Source organism: Diabrotica virgifera, chromosome 9 (genome assembly GCF_917563875.1).
Source record: "Diabrotica virgifera virgifera chromosome 9, PGI_DIABVI_V3a".
Classification (NCBI taxonomy): Eukaryota; Metazoa; Arthropoda; class Insecta; order Coleoptera; family Chrysomelidae; genus Diabrotica; species Diabrotica virgifera.
Window position 1 is genome coordinate 14,642,032 of NC_065451.1, and position 23,189 is coordinate 14,665,220.

A 23,189-nucleotide genomic window follows, 5' to 3' on the forward strand; every position below is an offset into this window, starting at 1 on the left:
GTATTTTCTGCTGCAATGCTATTCAAATGGGGATTCATTTTTTTCGAATCCTGAGAAAACTAATAAGTATTTTTGAAAAATTTAAACGCAGAATGAAAGATCACGTTATTAGCGAGGGCCGAAAGTCCCTGAGAACTTCTATAATGCTTATTTTAATAAGTTACAGGGGTGAAATCTAAGAGAAAATTTAGTGTGATTTTTAATTTCAAATATATTATTCAAAATAAACTTTTTATTTATTCTAAGGGACTTTCGGCCCTCGGTAATAATTTAGTCTTTCATTCTGCGTTTAAATTTTTCAAAAATATTTATTGGTTTTTTCAGGATTCGAAAAAAATAAACACAATGCCGTGGTGATATTTTCCAAATCTATCTTTGTCTTACAACGCACTCAGCCGAATATAATATTGTCAGCATATATTGTCAGTCAGACACTGACAATCAGTGACAATTTTAAATATTTGACATTGCATCGGGAAAATGTTGAGTTATTGATTAAATATTATTGAAATATAGTGTATTTGATAAATAATTGATTTAAGACGTGAACTTAATAAAAAGTTATTTATTGTGTATTATTTGTGGAAGATCCAAGCAGAGAATACATCAGGATAATATATTCTGTGATCCAAGTATTTTGTTGTTAAAGATGTTCAAAATTGTAAGCGTTCCATAACAATATATTATTAAAAAATCACTTGTAACACTTTTCCTCTTTTCTCGATTGAGTATTAGTCTTTGTCTAATATTATTAAATAATTAAATTAAATAATTAGTCTAATAATTTCCAATTATAAAAATAACAGTTATCCAAGAACATTCAAAACCCATCTCTTTAAATTAATGATGACATTTTCAAGTAGAATGACATTCTAGTAATGTTTACATATCCATACCAGTATGAATTTTACTACACGTAATTTACCGTGTAAAGACAGAAAAAGTAGGGATACACGTAAAATGGTAGGGGAGCCCAAGCGGGGATTTTTGCAGTTACTCGAGCGCGTCAGATTATCATATGGGGAGAAACGTGGTACTCTGCAGATGTACCTCTGCCATATATTGGCCCTTAACACAGGGGAGTTGGTTTAGGGGGCCCGAAAAAAAAATCTATCCTTAAAAATACTCCAAATTGTCAGATTAAGATAAGGTAAGTTAAGTACATGCAAAACAGTGTATTTTTAAAAAATCTGACGATTTGAGCGGGGCGTAAGGAAATTGGTGAGTCACAAAGTTTCACAAGAAAAAAGCGAATATTTCGCGAAATAAACGTCAGATCGAAAAACTAAAAACTACACGTTCAACATTTTTCAAAAATCTATCGAAAGGTACCAAACAAGACCCCTCTCAGAGAGGGGTGGGGGGTAAATTTAAAATTTTAAATACAACTCCCGCGATATTTAGCAAAATAAGCATCAGATCGAAAAACTGCAAAATACACTTATTTAATATTTTTGAAAAAAATATCGAATGGTACCAAACGCGTCCCCCCACGGAGGTGGGGTGGGGGGTTACTTTAAAATCTTAAATGGGAGCCCCCATTTTTTATTGCAGATTTGGATTATCTGCATAAAAATAAGCAACTTTTATTCGAAACATGTTTTCGAATTATGGATAGATGGCGCTATAATCGGAAAAAACGATTAATGGAAATGGAAAATTAAATTAAAAAATGACAAGCGCCCGCTAAAATGAAAAATTTTACTTTTTCTTTAACTTTTTTTGGTTTTAGGACCTAATAATCACAACCCAATAGGTCCCCAAAGCGCTCGAGTGACTGCACATTTAGCATACTTTGCTCCCCTACCAAAATATTTGCGAATTATGTACCCATAGCCTTAAATGTTAGTCAAGAAAGCCACTGCGCATCCGCTAGGAAAAATATTCTGATTCGGATTTTTTGCACAATCTTACTCAAAAAGAACCCGTTTTAACAAATTTGCATGTTGCCAGGACCAAAAATGGGTCAAAAATTTTTTAAACGTTTTTTTTTTTGTTTTTTTTTTCCTAAAATTATTTTTTTTGCATTTAACAAAGTTTTTTAGGTTTTTTGGATCTATCCAGACAGAAAAGGTCTTTAGTGACTTTTCTCTAAAGTTGATAGTTTTTGACATTAAGCGATTAAAAATTGAAAAATTGCGAAATCGGCCATTTTTAACCTTCAAAAACTATGTGAAAAACTTAAAATTTGAATGTTGCCAAGGCAGGTACATATTCTCTATACATCGATTGATGAAATACCGAAGAGTTTTTTGCAATACAGTATTCAAAACTCCTTTGTTTTTTAATTTCTAATCACGCGTGCGCGACACTATTTTTCACAGTTGCGTTGCATGTGTGTACACAGTATGGTGCAAATGAAAGCAATACATTCGTTATTTCGTAAACCGGCAACTTTAAGGAAAAAACCCGAAACAGGTCGATTTTTATTTTTAAGTTATGATATTGTTTCATATATGGTATACTAGTGACGTCATCCGTCTGGGCGTGATGACGTAATCGATGATTTTTTTTTAATGAGAATAGGGATCGTGTGGCAGCTCATTTAAAAGGTTCTTAAATTCTCTATTCAGTAATGTAAACATTTACATAATTATTTATACAGGGTGTCCAAAAAAATTTTATTAAATTAAATTATTTGACAAAAAAAGAAGTAGAAGGACACCCTGTATAAATAATTATATTAAGTTTATATTACTGAATAGAGAATTGAAGAACCTTTCAAATGAGCTAGCACACAACCCCTATTCTCATTTAAAAAAAATTAACGATTACGTCATCACGCCCAGATGGATGACGTCACTAGTATACCATATATGCCACAATATCATAGCTTAAAAATAAAAATCGACCTGTTTCGGGATTTTTCCTTAAAGTCGCCGGTTTACGAAATAACGAATTTATTCCTTTCATTTGCACCATACTGTCGGTGGAAAATAGTGTTGCGCACGCTTGATTAGCAATTAAAAAACAAAGGAGTTTTGAATACTGTATTGCAAAAGACTCTTCGGTATTTCATCAATCGATGTATAGAGAATAATAATATGTACCTGCCTTGGCAACATTCAAATTTTAAGTTTTTCACATAGTTTTTGAAGGTTAAAAATGGCCGATTTCGCAATTTTTCAATTTTTAATCGCTTAATGTCAAAAACTATCAACTTTAGAGAAAAGTCACTAAAGACCTTTTCTGTCTGGAATGATCCAAAAAACCTAAAAAACTTTGTTAAATGCAAAATAAATAATTTTAGGAAAAAAAAACAAAAAAAAAACGTTTAAAAAATTTTTGACCCACTTTTGGTCCTGGCAACATGCAAATTTGTTAAAAGGAGTCCTTTTTGAGTAAGATTGTGCAAAAAATCCGAATCAGAATATTTTTCCTAGCGGATGCGCAGTGGCTTTCTGGACCATGTGCATACGAGTCTGTTTCGCACATTTTTGAGTTAGCCCCACTAATTTTCTTTTTATTTCCATTTCTAGCATTACTAGCTTCTCTCATCGTTTATCTGTTACACTTTTCTATATTCTTTACATATAATCCTTATTGACATTCGTCATGATCCAAAGCTGATAAGCTCATAATTTACGTTCATATGCAGAATTTTCTTTGCATATACAATGGTTTTTTTCTTTTTCTAGGAAATCTCCAAATGTCCGACTTTTAAGCAATCAAACTGCTAACCTCATAAAAGCGATAGGACAAGCTGCAGCCACTGGATCCAAAAACCTTGCTAACTTAACAGGAACTATTGTCAAGCCGATTTCATTAGATATTGGAAGTAAAATTGAACAATCAGGAAACAAAGTGGCAAGAGTCATAGAGGCAGTGGGAAACACATCAGCGCTAGTTGCAAATAAATCCATAGGAATTGCAGAACATGCGGCAAAAAAATTGGTTGACTTTTTTCTTAGTGATGATGAAATAAGTAGGTATATTAATTTATAAAAAAAATACGACACAACATAGAAAGCGCGCTTTAGATCACTAATTGTAAAAATAAGATCACGATAGTCTCGATCATTTCTAATCTCTGATAAGAGTAACAAGGAACAAGAAGAAGAATCAATTGTGTCATACCGATCCAAACTTTAATGTCATTGTTACTGATTATAATATTTGTTAGGAGCGAAGGCGCAGAATTTCGGGCAAATGCTTTTTAAATGCAATCTTTTTTTTCGAATCCTGAAAAAAACTAAAGTATTCTTGAAACATTTAAACGCAGAATGAAAGATTACATTATTACCGATGACCAAAGTCCCTTAAAACAAACAAAAAGTTTCTTTTGAATGAGATACATATTTGAAATTAAAAAAGAATGTGTGTGTGTACTTTGTACGCACGTAAGAAGTTATACTTCTATTATATGATTATATGATTATAAACGAAATTAATATACTTTTTATTTATATTTTATTTAAATATTAAATTAATTTATACTTACTACTTCTCAAACATTTTTATTAAATCAGTGCCAAAAATTAAAATAATAAAAAAATAAAACACACACAAACACATTAAAAATGTCACAAATGATTTCTGAACATTAATTGTCGGAAAAATTTTTAACTAAATACGTATTTTCTGAAAATAAAATTATATAATAAATATACTTACAATCATAAAATATATAAAAAACAATAAAAAAATAAAAGTGTCTATTAGGATTCGAACCAACTTACCACGCGACTGGTATTTGCGTTGTATTGGGATTCACTCGCATTAAAACTTCGCCACAGAGACAGATTGTCATTATGTGCGAAGATCGTCTAACTAAACAGATTAACCTTTTGACATTTTTAACTTATGTAAATCAAATTATTTTGATTTTGAATTGAAATGATTTAGAATTGAAAAAATACAACAAAACATAGAGTAAGAAAACAATATATTAGGTGAATATTGATAGAAATTTTGATGGTAATCAAATTATGTAAATAAAAGTATTACATACTACTTATGTATTTTGGTAGGTTCAAGGTAGGTATCGGAGCCCGTATAACGACTAATAAATTTCGCAATCACTTGCGTCGTGCAAAGTGGCTATGTTCAAATATCATAACAAAATTTGATCAACTATTTATAAAACACTTACCAGTGAAAGATTCTTTAGCTTTGAATAAGCGAGATCTGCGGCACTCATACTAGTCACAGTTTGATGAGCTTTCACATTGGCATGCAACAATCATCTCTTCTATGTAAATAAGTCCAAAAATATAATATGAAAACTATTTAAAAAGGCAGTATAACCATTAACTAACTTTTTGTTTGTTGTTTCTCTTCCTACAAATTTTAAAACGCAACAAGCATACATTATAACCAAACCACAGTCCCACAGCTGTGCCACAGCTGCCATATTGGATAATTTTTGTCATGTCATTTGAACATCCAATCAGAACAAAGTTATAATGCGCATGCGCCCGGTCGCTAGGTTTTACCATATAAAATTTCACCGTCATTACGCCCGTAAAGAAGTATAACTTCAAAAAACACTCAATTTTCTGTTCTTTTTTACCCCTGTAACTTAGTCTTTCATTCTGCGTTTAAATTTTTCAAAAATAGTCATTAGTTTTCTTATAATTCGAAAAAAATTAATACCTACATTGAAAAAGCATTGGCCCCAAATTTTCCGCCTAGGCTCTAAGCGTTGTAAATCTCCGAGTAAAATTATTTACTCGGTTGTTAAATTGTTGTAAAATTATTTAATTGATTTGTTTAACTTCGTTCAGAGATAGCCATATATAGTCCATGTGGTGAGACCGCTTCCGTCTGAAAAACATTTCTAATTCGGTTTCTCTGCGGATTCATATTCAAAAATGTCTTCTTTAAACAGATCTGGAGGGTGCCGGACGGAATTTTGGGGCAGAAATTGTTTAAACAATTTTTTTAAACAAATACATAAGATTACCTTTTATTGCTCCAAAAATATATTTTCAGGATTTTTGGTTCATTCTAAACAAGAAAGGTATCTTGTGATTTTTCTTTCGAGTTGAAAAATTGACAGTTTTCGAGTGATAGGCGATTTAAAACCTAAAAAATGCGAAAATACGCATTTTCGAGGTTTAAAAACTTATATTTAAATTAGTATTTTTAAGGGTGCTAATAACTTGGATTAAAGTTTAAACATTCCTTTTCAAGATTCCGAAGAGTGATCGGGTCGAACTTCAATCTAGACATTCTAGACCGTAGTTTTTTAATTGTTAATTATTATGCATGTCCATCCGATTTTTGGTCGGTGCGGCGCGCTCTATTTCAAAAATCTCCTATTTTCCCCCGAAAAATATTTTTTCTAGATTCTTTGGGACACTCTAAATAAAATAAGTTTCTTGACATGTTTCTCAAAAGTTACTAGTTTTAAAGTTATAAGCGATTTTAAAATGCGAAAATGTGTTTTTTCTACGAGCGTGCAAAAATGTCTACTTTCCCGCACGCATTTTAGTTTAGAAAGTTTCACTTTTCCGCACGCGTGTTACTTTTCCGCACGCGTGTTACTTTCCCGCACGCGGTTTTTACTTTTCCGCACGCGTGTTAATTTAGATATGTTAATATGGCCTTAAAGTAATTATAATACATGCAATAAACTAATATTTAAATGTTATTTACTAATTTATTTCAAATATATCTTATTGTGTTCCTGTTTTAATGAAATTAACGCGACAATTCGATGAAATAAAATTATTTTGACATAATATTCGAAAGTCAAATCGGTAGACAATAACAGTCGTTTTGAATCATCGTCATGGAAACCAAGATCGTCGTCATGCTAACTAATTATATTGAAAATTCCACACCTGTAATTTTGAACCAATCAAAATACGTTATTTTGACAGATCACCATGGCAACGGAGGTATTTTATCGGAAATTTTTTGCTCGTGGGGTACCCAACAACGAATTATAGTGGAAATTTTTTGACGTTTACAATAACAGAACATTTTTGACAGACTGGTTTTTATTTGTTTACATAATTTAAAATAAAACGCCAAAAAATAATTTTCTATCACTTGTAGTTACTCAAAACTTATGTAAAATCGAAGAATATACTATTTTCTATCTTGAAATGGTATTCCCATGCAACTACAATGAGTAGAAATTACGAATTTGAAAGCCTAAATAATTGCTGACAAAGCTATGGCGGGCTATTAATCTGTTCATGCAGCTTTGGATTTTCAAATGCAAATTTGGTGTGGAATTTTCTTACCGAATACCACGCGAAGTCAAATTAATATCCGGAAATTTTTTTTTGATCATGAATATTTTTAGAAAATTTCCGGAAATAATTTGACCTCTAGTGGTATTACTAGTGAAAATTTGGTTTTGACAACCTTGTCAAAGAATTAATTTGTGTATGTATTTTCATATTAATTAAATTAATTTTGGTAATTTTTTAAAGACTCTTAGAAAAAATATTGTTCCTAACTCTTGCAGAAAGTCTCTTTTCCGCACTCGACTGCTTGCCGAACTCCCGCTTCGCGTCGTTCGGCAATTTGCAGTCGCGTGCGGAAAAGAATGACTTTCTGCACTTGTTAGGAAAATAACTATTTTTCGGATTTTAAATCGCTTATAAGTTTAAAACTATCAAGTTTTGGGAAAAATGGCAAGAAACTTATTTTATTTAGAATGTCCCAAAGAATCTAGAAAAAACTATTTTTCGGAGGAAAATAGGAGATTTTTGAAAATAGTGCGCGCCGCACCGGCAAAAAAACCGGATGGACACGCATAATTAACAATTAAAAAACTACGGTCTAAATTAAAGTTAGACCCGATCACTCTTCGGAATCTTGAAAAGGAATGTTTAATCTTTAATCCAAGTTATTGGCATCCTTTAAAATACTAATTTAAATATGAGTTTTTAAGCCTCAAAAATGCGTATTTTTGCATTTTTTAGATTGTAAATCGCCTATAAGTCGAAAACTGTCAATTTTTGAGAAAAATCACAAGAATGACACAACCCATCTGCTCAGCGTGGTAAAAGTTCCAACAAGAAAGATTCCTTGGTACTCAACAAAAGAGTAAATGAATTAAAATGTATAAGGTACATTCCAGGTCAAATCACTCAGGCAAAAAATTTTGGATCTCCGATTTGTCTGAAAATTGGTATATAGCTTCTGCGGGACGTAAAAATAAGATATTTAAGGTCAAAAAATCTTCTTCTTCTTTTTTTCTCAAAATGTTATTTTATGCGATTTTACAGTGATTTGGTGTTTATTTAAACAAATTTGCATTTTCTGTCGTAAAGTATCAATGAAAAACATAATATTTTAATAGAAAGGACTCAAAAATGTCATTATATGGTATTATAACAAGTTCTTTTGAATCAAAACAAGTTTTTGAGCCAATTTTATAGTGTAAAAAACGTTAAAATACCGTTTTTTACATTTTCCTCCATTCCCAAATACATCATCATCGATTTAGCTGAAAATTTGCCCACAGATAACCAAAAGATAGGACTTTAGAAGGATTTGAATTATATTACAATACCAAAAAAGTTACATGCAGTAATATCAGACTCAAAAATATATATTAGTCCAGTAGGGATAGCATTTGACGTTGAATGCCGAGCTGCCCAAAATTTGATTTTTCTAGTCTTTAGGGGAGTCAATAGTAGCCTAAATTTAAAATCACGAATGAATTCCTCCGTTACGTTAGCCGCCATCTTGATTTTAAAGGAGAACCTGTTTTGCTCAATATCTCCGCCATTTTTAACTTTTCGACAAAAATGGTAGGAACTGAAATTGTTCCAAATAAATCGTATTTACAATTATTACAATTTCTTTTTAACAATTTTTGTCGTGAGGTCGATATTTTCGAGTTAATTGTACTTACAGTAGACGCCTATATTTTTGACTATAATATTGCATGTAACTTTTTTGGTATTGTAATATAATTCAAATCCTTCTCACCACTTAAAGTCTTATGTTTTGTCTATCTGTGGGCAAATTTTCAGCCAAATCGATTATGATGTATTTTGGGAATGGAGAAAAATGTCAAAAACGGTATTTTAACGTTTTCTACACTATAAAATTTGATCAAAAGCTTGTTTTGAATCAAACTAACTTGTTATACTGTCGTATAATGACATTTTTGAGTCCCTTCTATTAAAATATTATATTTTCCATTGATACTTTACGATATAAAATGCAAATTTGTATAAATAAACACCAAATCACTGTAAAATCGCATAAAATAACATTTTGAGAAAAAAAGAAGAAGATTTTTTGACCTTAAATATCTTATTTTTACGTCCCGCAGAAGCTATATACCAATTTTCAGACAAATCGGAGGTCCAAATTTTTTTTGCTCCAAAATTGAGTGATTTGAAATGGAATGACCCATAAACATTTTCAATTTCTTTGCAACACGAAAACGCAGCAGCTGCATAATACTCTGGTTAAATCGGAGAGTGCAGGAAGAATACCGGTTTCGGAGGTTTTTCCCTCCTTATCAGTAGTCACATATCCTCTTCTCTCCGATTTCCCCAGGTATCATACTTTGGGCCTTTCCGAATTGCAAAGAACAAATTGCCGCGGATGAACTAGAGCCATATACCGAAAAACAAAACAAAACTTTGGTTGTAACCAACGAAAGTATTCCACCTGTTGTCAATCTGGTGGTATGGGAACGATATTTATTGTCGTTTTCTGTGCTACTTCGATTGATAACTTATTTTGTTTTTCGGTAGATGGCTCTAGTTCATCCGCGGCATTTCGTTCTTTGCAATTCGGAAAGGCCCAAAGTATCATACCTGGGGAAATTGGAGAGAAGAGGATATGGAACTACTGATGAGGAGGAAAAACCTCCTAAACCGGTATAGACTCTTTCTGCACTCTCCGATTTAACCAGAGTATTATGCAGCTGCTGCATCTTCGTGTTGCAAAGAAATTGAAAATGGTTATACATTTTCAACGAAAATTTTTCGTTTATAAATTTGCAAAGTTTGTGTTATTGCGTCGCCGCTCCTGCAATACTTATAGTAGATTTATTGATGGATTCTTATGTAGTTTTGTCTTCTGAATCCAAATCTGAACCGGCATTTCGATATCTCTAACCGTCTTTGAGATAATCGACCTCAAAGTCTAAAATGTGACGTCACAATCCTTTTATTTTCGGCCGACACTCTAAACGTCAGCTGAAATCGTTTATAATAAGTAGGCTAGTTTTTCTAATCTCAATTTGTTAAGCAAAGCATAGGTTATTTACATTTGAGTTTGACATTTCGTGAATGTCAAACTAAATTTTAAATTAAGTATTAATAAAATATCAATGACATTTGATAGTGAATTTAATAATTATTATATAAAATAAATAAGGTGTTCAAAAATACAATTTGGATATATTTTGAAAGCAATAATTTATTCATTTTAAAAAGGTTTATACGAGTATACAGCCTTCCCTTTAATGGGACTACCTAATGATAAATAGACTGTTCCATTTGTTATGAAATGAAAATTTTTATTATAGTCGGTTCGCTAAACTCAAACACAATTGGCTAGTGATTTTAGTAGGTATTTTTTTTTTGTTTTTTGCCAATGTTGCCGAAATTGGCAAAATTACTAATTATTTAGTAATTATTAACTATTTAGTAATTATTTTTTTGTCGAATTGGCAAAATTACTGACTAAAATCACTAGCCAGTTGTGTCTGAGTTGAGCGAACCGATTATATGAAATGTTGTTTGGAATAAAAAATTATTGTCTTATATGTGCAATTACATCCTTCTAATGGAAAAAAATATTTAAAGATTTTTCTCAAATTATGGATACCAACAATATTTTCATTTAATAACTCTTTTATTTTTAATTTGACGAAGAAAAGTTATTCTTCATAAAAAGCTCTTCATGGTCTAAGATTTATGATGCAACCATCATATATCAAATTTTATTAATTTTATACGAGGTATATAAAAAATATGAATTTCGATCAAGAGTAAAGTACCTTTATATTTCATAACATTTTAGTAAGAATGATATAATTGCACATTAAAACATAATTTCTAATTCTGAACAACTTTTCATACTAGCAAATTTTCCATATTATGAATTAAAATACATAAATAAACAAAGTTTTCGTTATGATAATGCTCGCATTTTCAACTTGTTTCTTCTGTATTAGTTTCGGCAGAAATTGAGGTGCAAATTATAGACCTCTCGTAACCACGAAGTTAACGAGAGACTAGGTCTCATTAGAAGTTTTATCTCTCCGGAAATAAAACTTCGAATTGATTTACTATGTACTTCATAATTTGGTTTACCGCACCCTGTATTTATTGTTTAACTTTCAGAAAAGATTGAGGGAGATTTCGCAAAACGAATGGGCCTACATCACCACAAAGAAGTGGACGCCGAAAAATTCAGAAGCCTCTTAGGAGAGCTGGTCGATTCTCAAACAAGAATATTCGATTCTGATAGAAATTATTGTGGTCTGTGCAAACTACTGATTAAAAAGGTTCAACTTTTTGGATTGCGTATCAGCAAGGTAGCAGAATTCATATGCAGAATCTACGTTCTATTCACTACATTGACTTTTAATGGATTTTGTAAGCAGATTATAGATCTTAATTTGGTAAGTTAGAACTATTCTACTTTATATCGCCTACAACCATTTGTGTTTGTGGTTTATCTCTAAGTTGGAGTTGTTGCCCCATTACACTGTACACCCTGGAGGTAAGGTGCAGGGTAACTCTTCTTCTCTTCTTTTTATACTTGTTGTAGATCTGTCGATCTGTTAATTCCGACGTTGAAGTATTTCTTGAAAGGTAGACTGCCAGCTATCTCTCCATCTTTTTGGTGGTCTTCCCGGTGGTTTTCCTTCTAGCTCAATTCTTGGTAGTCTGTGCTCCTCCATCCTTTTTACATGACTGAACCATTCTCTTCGACTTTGCCTACTTTATCTTACTACATCTTGCACGTCACATAGTTCCCTGATGATGTCGTTTCGTATTCTATCCCTTCCTGTCTTCCCTGCTATTGCTCTGAGTGTCTTTATTTCGGCTGTTCGTACATGCTTTTGATTTTATTGGTCTTCTCTTGTTTCAATGCCGTAGGTCATAACAGGTCTGATGCAAGTTTTATAAAATTAGGGTGACTCTATAATCTTAAATAGGAACACCCGTTTTTATTGCAGTTTTGGATTCTTCATGAAAGAATAAGTATCATTTATTCGAAATATTTAGAATTGTTAATAGATGGCCCTAATAAATCGCATTTTCCGATTATAGCTCCATCTGTCGACAATTCTAAAAAACCAATCAATGTTACTTATTCTTTTATGAGGAATCCAAAACTGCAATAAAAAAACAAGAGTTTCTATTTAAGATTTTAGAGTTACCCCCCCCCCCTCCTTCCTTTCACCTTCATGGTGTGAAGTGGAGGGTCGTGTTTTTGGTGTTATTCGATAGGTCTTTGACAAATATTCAACACGTATTTTTCCGTCTTTCGCTCCGATGTTCATTTCACGAAATATTTGACAGTTTCGGGACACCCTGTATATCGGTTGCGTTACATCTGGTACTATTTCTAACTCTGGTACCACATCATACCTTCACAAATAATGAAGAAGAACCTTCACAGAAGATGAGATTTTCTGCTTAATGCGACTGTGACATCGAGGGACAATCCTTTCAGTATGTGGTCCTGCATTATCGATTATATAACACCCCTATTGTTTCTTTCAAAGAAAATTTAATTCTTGTAATATGTTTCACGTCGTTATTAGTCCTGTATCAAGCAAATCTTCGCAAATTACAATTATTAGAATAGTATCAAGTTTTCAGATCCCTTTGTATATAAAAAAAGTTCTTTTAATATTATTATTTATATTTTACCTAGTATCCAAAAAAGAATAGATTATTATTATTTTATCACTTTTTGTTTATAGCCTGTTCTGGAGTACGTCGTCAACAACAGTCAAATCTTGGATCCAGAATTGGCCTGTACGATCCTTCTACAAACGAAAGAGTGTTACTATCCTAAACCAGCACTTTCTTGGGTGACAGTTTTGCCTGAGACAACACCTAAATATCCAAATGTAGGTAATGCTAATCACTGAAAAATTAACATGTAAGGTACATTCATAAATATAGTGGCTTGGTTTATGCATAAATATGGTTAGCGGTAAATTACTTAAGGTGATACAGTAGCGATCAACAGGTTGCCAAAACGCGTTCCAAGATTGCGGCTATAATTTTGAATATCTTTTCGAGATATTTGGCACACCTATTCGTAATATAATAAAGAATGGCGGTACAGAGCCCAATTTGAAAAATATATTAATATGTGGAAATTACTCTGTAATTTAATACAATATTAAAAAAACGAGCCTGTACCGCCATTAAGAAGAACAAAAAAATACACTTTCTTCAAATAAACTTTTTTATCCGATGCCTAGATTTTGTGTCATTTTGGAACTACTAAAATTTTGTATTTCATTAGTGGTTCCAAAATGACACAAAATCTAGGCATCGGAGAAAAAAGTTTATTTGAAGAAAGTGTATTTTTTTGTTCTTCTTAATGGCGGTACAGGCTCGTTTTTTTAATATTGTATTTAATTACATTGTAATTTCCACATATTAATATATTATTCAAATTGGGCCCTGTACCGCCATTTTTTATTATATTACGAATACGTGTGCCAAATATCTTCCAAATTATAGCCGCAATCTTGGAACGCGTTTTGGCTACCTGTTGATCGCTACTGTTTCCTCTTAAGTAATAAATACAGTGGGGATTTAAGAAGGAAAGGCTCTAGCTTTGATCTTTTAAAAGGGCCTTTTTAAGCCTAAGGACCACACGAATTTTATAAAAGATATCTCAATTTACATAGAAAATATAAAGATCTCAAGACCTCAAGATGCCGTTGACAAGGGAACTTGGCAAAAGGAAAAAAGGAAGCCTGGTTTCTCTAAAAAACAAACAAGACTCATGAACAATCAGAATATGGCAGCAAAAATTTCCTTTTCGCATAATCGATAAAGACCATTATTACAGATAGTTCCGCTACGAGGTCAAAAAGACATTGCCAACGGTGTTGGTCTTATTCCTATCCCGACGTCAACAAATGTAATGGTTCTGATCGCACTGGGTTCTACACCAAATGTGGAAAGAAGAGCCATGCGTATGAAGCATGCAAAGAAACCATGTGTAGTGTAGCATTTTCTCGGTAGCGGACTAAATAGTGTCTCTGTGCTGCCTAGCCCCCAACAACCTACCTGTATCTATCTATAGGACCTACCAGACTCACCATAACTACTAGCCTATCAAATTCAGTTGAGGAGGAGCAGAAACTGGATGATGAGCTCTTTAACGGAGCTGTTCACTACAACCTTTTGGAGAGTTCAGCTTCCTGACTCAAAAACCTGCAAGGACGACAATAAACACGTCGAAATAGATACTATCTATCATCCGATAGTTTATTCTTATCAAAAATCATAAAACTCTATTTACGAACATTATTTGTATGTACCATTTTTTTTATTTTTAGAATTCTAGAGATCCAACTAAGAAACCTTTGAAAATTCTTCACTTAACTGACCCACATATTTCACTGGATTATGAATATAAGGGTGTAGTTAACTGTGGCTTTCCGGTATGTTGTAAGAAAGGGTTGGGAAATAAAATAAAAGGACAAAATGCTGGTTATTGGGGAGAATATGATTGTGACATTCCTCCTTGGCTATATGGCAATACGCTACAACATATCAAACACACTCATAAAGTAAGTAAAGACTAGAGTGAAATTCACACTGAGTGTGCACTACGGTTAAAATAGGGATGATTCTTCTTCTTCTTGACTGGCTTTACAACTGGGTTTGAGTCTTCGCAGCATCCACTATATATCATCTACGATCTTGTGCTTCCATTTCTCATTGTTGTACCCCAATCCTAGATAGTAGAAAAAAAGTAACGTGGGGTGGCCTTTCTCCCCACTTTACTATGGGGAGAGAGATCACATCACGTTAGACATTTCTAGAGCTTTCAGGAAGGTGCATTATATACAGGGTGAGGCAGATAAAGAATCTCTAAAGAGAGGCAGATAAATATCTCGAGAACTACAAGTAAGAGAATCATGATAATTGGAATACAGGGGTTTTGAGGTATGAACTATATAATGAAAATATTTTGGTCTCTTTTCTACTTCCGGTTATACTGGAAGTTGATTGTAACTTTATTTTTTTAATAGGACACCCTGTATGTTTTTACATTTTTGGATTATGCTTGATGTCTTCTTTCTTAAAATATGATGTTTTGTAATATTATACAGGGTAGTTTAAAAGATAATTACGGTTTTTTATTAATTTTGTTGCAAACTTCACACCCTGTAGAATTGTACTGATTTGATGTCAAAAACTCCATTTATGTTCAAGTTAGTTTTAATATAGTCTATTATTATTAAAAATTAATAATATAGCGAAATGTTTAATTTTAGTATACAGGGTTGGTCGAAACTCGGAATGAGTATTTTCAGAGTTTTCTTAAATGGAAGACCCTGTATTTTTGTATTGTAATGAAATGATATTTTATAATACTTTTTTATTTCTTAAGCATTCCCTATACCTAACTGCATTGATTTGTAAGTTATTCGTAGTTCTTTAAGCCAAACATTAATTGCAAAAAATTACGTGAAATTTTATTAGGTTTGCCGTGAAAATATTCAATCATAAATAATTTTTTGAAAATAAACACATATTAATCTCGACTGACCCTTAATTTATTAATACTGGTTGATATATCAAAATACCTACGTAGTTAAGATTGTTGGTGTGTTTAATATTAATAAAAACATACAATATTCTATCTAGTTGGCTATGACTTTGACACTAAATATGCTTAAACATTTGCTTTGCTTAAACATTCTACTATTTTTGAAGTTCCAGTTGCTTTGCTACCATTAATAATATGAATTTTTCTAATGAGGAACTGATTAAGACGTTTTTTGTTCTGGGAGAGTATAACAAATAAAAATATGCTACTAGCAATAAGAATTTATCATCAGCAATTCCATGATAGATGACAACTAAAAAGAGAAACTTTTCAAAATTTACTAGAGCCGAGCGGTTTCGACGAACTGGACATAAAGGGCCGGTTGTTCGAACGCTAATCAGCAATGATCACTATCAAATATTTAATTACTGTCACAACTGTCAATGTCAACTTTGGTTGGGTTGCTGAAAACATAATTAATTATAATTATGATATTAGTTAATCAATTAATATAAACAATTATTAACATAATTGATTAACTAATTTCATAATTGTAATCAATAATTATGTTTTCAGCAACCCAATAAAAGTTGACATTGACAGTTGTGACAGTAATTAAATATTTGATAATGATCATTTTTGATTAGCTTTCGAACAACCGGCCCTTAGATTACGAGAAATCTGATCGAACAAAAACTAGTAAATGCTTAAAATGAATTAAATGTTAGCGTCACTGAGAATCTGTATATTAGTATGAACGTTCTTGTAATCTTAAGTGTCTAGTACGTCGAAACTATTCTAGTAAACTTTGAAAAGGTTCTCTTCTTGGTTGTCGTTTATCAAGGAGTTGCAGATGATAAATTCTTATTGCTAGTAGTACATTTTTGATATTCTCTCCTAGAACAAATATTTTACTAATCAGTCCCCCATTACAAAAATTTATATTAATAGTGGTAAAAAAGCAACTGGAACTATAAAAATAATAGTGTCAAAGCCATAGCCAACTAGGTAGAATATGGTTTGTTTTTATTAATATTTTAAGCACTATCAATCTTAACAACGTAGGCATTTTGGTATATCATCCAATATTAATTAATTAAGAATCATTCTAGGTTAACATGTATTTATTTTCAAAAAATTATTTATAATTGAATATTTTCACGGCAAACCTAATAAAATTTCACGTAGTTTTGGTTGCAATTAATGTTTGGCTTAAAGAACTACGAATAACTTACAAATTAAAGCAGTTAGGTATAGGGAATGCTTAAGAAATAAAAAAGTACTATAAAATATCATTTCATTACAATACTAAAATACAGGGTGTTCCATTTAAGAAAACTCAGAAAATACTTATTCCGAGTTTCGACCAACCCTGTATATTAAACTGAATCATTTCGCTATATTAATAATTTTTAATAATAATAGACTATATTAAAAATCATTTGAACAAAAATGGAGTTTTTTATATAAAATCAGTACAATTCTACAGGGTGTGAAGTTTGCTACAACATTTATAAAAAAAACGTAATTATCTTTTAAACTGCCCTGTATAATAATACAAAACCTCATATTTTAAAAAAGAAGACATCGAGCAGAATCCAAAAATGTAAAAATATACAGGGTGTCCTATTTAAAAAAACGAAGTTACAATCAACTTCGGGTATAACCGGAAGTAGCAAAGAGACCAAAATATTCTCATTAAATAGTTCATATCTCAAAACCCCTGTATTCCAATTTTCATGGTTCTCTTACTTTTAGTTCTCGAGATGTTTCTAATAGGTCCTTTATCGGCCTCACCCTATATATTGGTCTAAAAATAAATGATATTATACATGTTAGTGTCAAAGCAAGAACGACGGCGAATATAGCAAAATATTGCTATAAATAAGCGATCATAACTTCGAAGTGGTTAAAGAATTTAAATATCTAGGAGCAACAATCACCAATAACAACAAAATAGATCGAGAAGTTTACAGGAAAGATCTTTCTTTGCAATGCAGCATCTAATAAAGTCAAAACTTATCTCACGAGGTGGAAAATCCAGATATATAAGACCATAATACGACCAGCACTCGCGTGTGGAAGCAATATAATATGGGCGCTAACAAAAAGAGAAGTAAATCAATTGCTGATGTGGGAACGTAAAATCCTTCGAATGATATAATGGCCCGTGAAAAGACACAGTGCAAAGGAATGAAGTAGTAGATGCAATAACGAGTTCGGAAAGGAATATATCCGATATATAAAGGCCGATAGGCTCAGATGGGCAGGGCGTGTGACACATAATATCGACAATTGCCCTATTAACAATGTGTTTTGGGAAAAGCCAGATGGAAGAAGGTCTGCAGGATGGCCTAGAAAAAGGTGGAAAGATGAAGTCAGAAAAGATCTAGAGAAAATAGGAGTGCGACAGTGGGAATTAGTGGCACAGGACCGACAAACATGGAAGGCAATCGTAAACGCGGCAGAGACTCATGAAGAGTTGTAAGGCCATTGATGATGATGATGGGGTTCCAAACGTGTTCTATTTTCTTTTCACTATTATATATTTTCTATTTCTTTTTACCGACGTAAACTGATTAAGCTTGCCACTCCATACTCCATCTGATCCTGGCTTTAGCCGTACTGCACGCCCAGTGGTAATTTCGCTATTTACCCGTGTCATAATAGTTGTATTGATAGTTTTTATATTAAGGACTTAGACTACATTTATTTTACTGGAGATATCATCGACCATGAAGTCTGGAACTCATCAGTTCAATCAAATACAGTGCGAATTAACCTAGCTTATAAAGCGTTAAAGGATACTTTTACAATTCCAGTGTATCCTATAATTGGAAACCATGAATCTACTCCACTGAATTTGTAAGTACAATACTGTAACTTTTGTTTTTCAAATCACTTTTCAAAATGGTACTACGCAACGTGAAAATCAGAGGGTTTTAAGTGCCAAAGTCTTGCGCTTGCGAAGACTTTTAAAAGAAACAACTGAATAATGAAATAAAGACACAAGAAAACTTCAATACCTTGGCGACCAATATTAATGAATACTTAATATGGTTCACTGATGGATCTAAAACTGCCCACTGAATCATCGTTTTTGGGTAAACATATTATCTTTACATCCTAGGTCAATATACAACTGTGTTCCAGGCTGAAAGACTCCAAAGCTATTATATGGGAATAAATATTTACACAAATATCCAAGCGGTAATTTTTAAAGGTTAATTTTTTTTATTCGACATGTTGAGTTGTCGAATAAAAAAATTAACTTCCTACATGTTAATGCTTCTGAGTTATTGTAATTGTTTAAAACCTTAAAATAACACTACTTTTTCCAAATTATTTTACAACATTTATTATAAACTTATAATCAAGAAACGATACAATTTTATAAAATGAGCTTTTCTCTTTGATTTGATGTCTTCAGAATTTATGTAGACCTGATAGTTTACGCATAAGAACGCCGTAGATTAAAGCTTTTTGGGAAAAACAATTTCAATTTTGCAATAACTATTAAGTGAAACTTCTTGAAATTTTAATAGCTGAATACTTGTGATATTGTTCCTATACTCACGCGAAATTCAATTTTTGTGTGTATTTTTAGAAAAGATATTAATCGTTTTCAAAAAATCGACTTTTGAAGCTATTTTCCCAATAACTAAGTAACAAATTAACAAAAATAACTTTTCAAACACTCATTTTAAAGAATTTTTTATGCTTCTTCAACAAAATTGTATCACCTTCCATACAGCATACTGGTCTCCACCTTTCATATTTAAAATCAAATAGCAATCTTTAATTGTTTATATATTGTTTATAAATTAAAAAGTATGTTTGACCTTTTGCATAATTTTTATATTGTCTAACAATAAAACACGAAAAACTTTAGTTTTCTATACTTTCACAAAATTTATAACAACTAAGTGACTACAGCTGTTTCGGCAGAGTGTCTTTCTCAAGTGATATAGTTTACAATGTGTTTGCCTTTTTAAGTCTTTAACTGAAGAGGTTGAGGAGTGGGGAGCTGTTTGTCTCGAGTTGGTCATTCAGAATTATATCCGTATTTTTCAATTTATTAGTTTCTATAGATTCTAAAAAAGATAGCTTAAGGCCTTTATTTTGAATATGCAGAATTTGAAACACTTCATTGAAAGAATGATTATGATCTAGAAGGTGAAGTGCGTATGTAGAAGTGTCTGTTTTTCTATTGTTGAAAGCCCTTTTGTGTTCTGCTATCCGTTTGTCAAAGATTCTGCCAGTTTGACCGATGTAAGTTTTCGGACAGTCACCACACCAAGCGCGGCTCCTCCTTAGGGTCAATTGGTCAATGACCCCCCTAAAATAATCTCATAAAAATACCAATTTTATTAAAAATATCTTTTATCTAAAACTTCACTCTGAAATATAAAATTCTCTCTCAGCAGTCTGCATTGGCAAAACAAATATAATAGATATAATAACGTCGCGCCTCGCGCTATACACAAGCCCGTGGCTGGGCCGTATTTTAAATTGTCTATATACAGTTCTTATGGCTTATGGACAAATGCATGTAAAATAGAAAAGAGACGGCAGATAGCAATTTCGTGGGCGAGAGTGGGAGTGACCTTTCCGTCGTATACCTCTAGTAGAGTCGACGGCCTCACGTTTAGTTAGTTACCGTCTGCTGACCGCACTTCACGGCAGGTCTATATCGATCGCGGCGTATTTGCGTAATTTATTTTGTTTTGTTGGATTTTTTTGTGATTGTAACAAAAACAAGATGAGTGTTGTTGACGAAATAATTGCCTTAAAATCTGCTGGAACACTAAATTATGAACGGCGGCTTGAGAAAAAAGAAAGTGGTCGACCAAAACCAAACATGAATTTAAAACAAACAACAAAGGATAGGGGTAAGGACATTCAAAGATATTTTAAAGAATCAATGTACAATTTGTGTGATTGGATTTGTGGCTGCAGTGTGAGAAATGCATTTTTTTGCTATCCGTGTTTACTGTTTTCGAATGACGCTGTATGGGCGAAAAATGGAGTAACTGACATTAAGCATTTAAAAGTGAAAATTACAAAACATGCCTCTTCAACTACTCATATAAATTCATCAATGAGTTACGCAAGTTTAGGACGTGTTAACATAAGACAGCAACTTGATAGTGTATATCGTAAATCTGTGCATGACTTTAATGAATTGGTATCTAAAAATAGGTATATTTTAAACAAACTAATCGACTGTGTAAAATTTTGTGGAGTTTTCGAAATTGCATTGCGCGGTCATGACGAAAGTGACAGCTCCAATAATCGTGGAATTTTTCTGGGCCTTATCGATTTTGTTTCTGAACTGGATTTAATGTTTAAAGAACACATTGAAAAAAGTACAGTATTTAAAGGAACATCGAAAACAATTCAGAACGATATTTTAGAATCAATGTTAGCCATTGTGCATACTCATATCATGAAGGAGATTGGCCAGACAAATTTTGTGGCCATTCAAGTAGATGAGACCACAGACAGCTCCAATAAAACGCAGATGATTATCATATTGCGATATGTATTAACTGGTATTGTACATGAAAGATTTTGGAAATTTGTTAACCCCCTAGGTACTACAGCACAACATTTAACTAATGTAATATTGGAAGAACTTCAATTATTAAAAATTAATGAAGCACCTGAAAAATTGATTGCCCAAAGTTACGATGGTGCATCAGTCATGAGCGGTAAACTGGGAGGAGTACAAACAAAAATTAAAGAAATATACCCAAATGCACACTTCATTCACTGCTATGCCCATCAATTTAATCTTATCCTCCAAAAAGCGGCGAGTCAACACAAACCGATAAAAATATTTTTTGCAAATTTACACGGATTTTCGTCCTTTTTCGGCCGATCTCCAAAACGTACGATGGTTCTGGATAGAGTGGTTAAAGTAAGGCTACCTAAAGCTGCGCCTACTCGATGGGCTTTCAATACAAAATGTGTTGAAATTGTATACACTTATAAAGATGATTTAAAATCTTGCTTAGAGGAAATTATTGATGAGGAGCAAGATGGTAACAATATAAATCAAGCAACTGGTTTAAAAAGACATTTGGAAGATGAGCATTTTTTATTTTGGTTAAATTTTTTCCATAAAATAATGCCCCATGTTGATATATTGTTTAAACAATTGCAAATGCGAGACATTGATGTTATATCTGTCAAAAATTGTATCCTGTCTTTTAACAACAATATCCAAATAATTAGAAATACTATTTTGGAATCAGAAGTACCAAGCACATCAACAGCAAAAAAAAGAAAAACTACTGCAGAGGATCCAAAGCGACGAACTGCACTTGAAATTTGTGATATTATTATATCTGAAATAAATCACAGGTTTAGTTTCAATGATCATCTCATGATTTCACAGTTATTCTACATAGAGAAATTTGAAGCATACACTACCAACTTTCCGCAAAATATTTTAAAAATGGTGACGGCTAATTATCCCACAGTGAATATTTCCAAACTAAAATCGGAACTTGAAGTCTTATATTGTCGTGAGGATTTTCGCAATAGTGCTGGTGCAGTAGCCATACTTCAGCTTTTTATTAACATGAATTTGTCTGAAACATTTTCTGAAGCAGTGAAGTTATTAAATATTTTGTGCACACTCCCTATGACAACCGTGGAAAGTGAGAGATGTTTTTCTACTTTAAAAAGAGTAAAAACATTCCTGCGTAATACGATGGGACAACCTAGACTTAGTGCCTTGTCTATGCTGAGCATCGAGAAAACGCTTGTCAAGAGCATTCCAAATTTCAATGAGAAGGTCATAGACTATTTTGCAGAACTAAAGGATAGAAGAATTGACTTAAAATATAAAAATATTTAAAGTAAGTTTCGTTTTAATAAATTTACAATTTATTATACTATAAATATTCCTATCTATATATCAGTCAATAACCTGTTCATACCATTTTTCCTATATTTTTTAAAAGATTTACTCTAAAAAAAGACAAATTTAATTTTCGGAAAACTAGGGTAAATAGTATTGAGTTTTATCTAAGTCTGTATTTTTTATCTAAAATATAAATGCTAAAAGATCTTTTAAATACTTTAAAAAATCAACAGTTTGAAGTTTTCAAACCAAAATGACCCCCCTGAAGATTGACCCACGAGCCGCCGCTGCACCACACGTTAGTTTGTACACACCACTCTGTAGTTGTTTTCTCTTTCGGCTTTTATTGTTCTTAATATATTTGCTTAAGTTGTTGTTAGTTCTGAAAGCTGGTGTTATTCCTTTCTTCTTTATGTATCTGGCTATTTTTGTTGTTATCTTGCCAGTGTATTTGAGAGAGAAGAAGGTACTGGGTTCTTTCTGTGGTGGTGGATACATTATTTCAGGGCTTACTTATGGAGTTTTTGGTTTAAAATTTTGTTAACTGTTTGTTCGTTATAGCCATTGTTTACTGCTATTTGTTTAATGATGTTTAGTTCTATCTCGAAGTTATTTTTTGTCA

The 23,189-nt window shown here is 32.3% G+C and overlaps 1 protein-coding gene across 1 annotated transcript in view; it reads left to right on the plus strand.

The window, feature by feature from the left end:
- The window catches only part of LOC114330677 (sphingomyelin phosphodiesterase 1), a 62,451-nt gene that overhangs the window by 21,162 nt on the left and 18,100 nt on the right, over nt 1-23,189 (plus strand). The window contains exons 3-7 of the mRNA XM_050661679.1: nt 3,639-3,925; nt 11,277-11,557; nt 12,872-13,021; nt 14,474-14,707; nt 18,389-18,558. Of these exons, the coding sequence (XP_050517636.1) occupies nt 3,639-3,925; nt 11,277-11,557; nt 12,872-13,021; nt 14,474-14,707; nt 18,389-18,558 (1,122 nt within the window). The remainder of the gene's footprint in view (nt 1-3,638; nt 3,926-11,276; nt 11,558-12,871; nt 13,022-14,473; nt 14,708-18,388; nt 18,559-23,189) is intronic.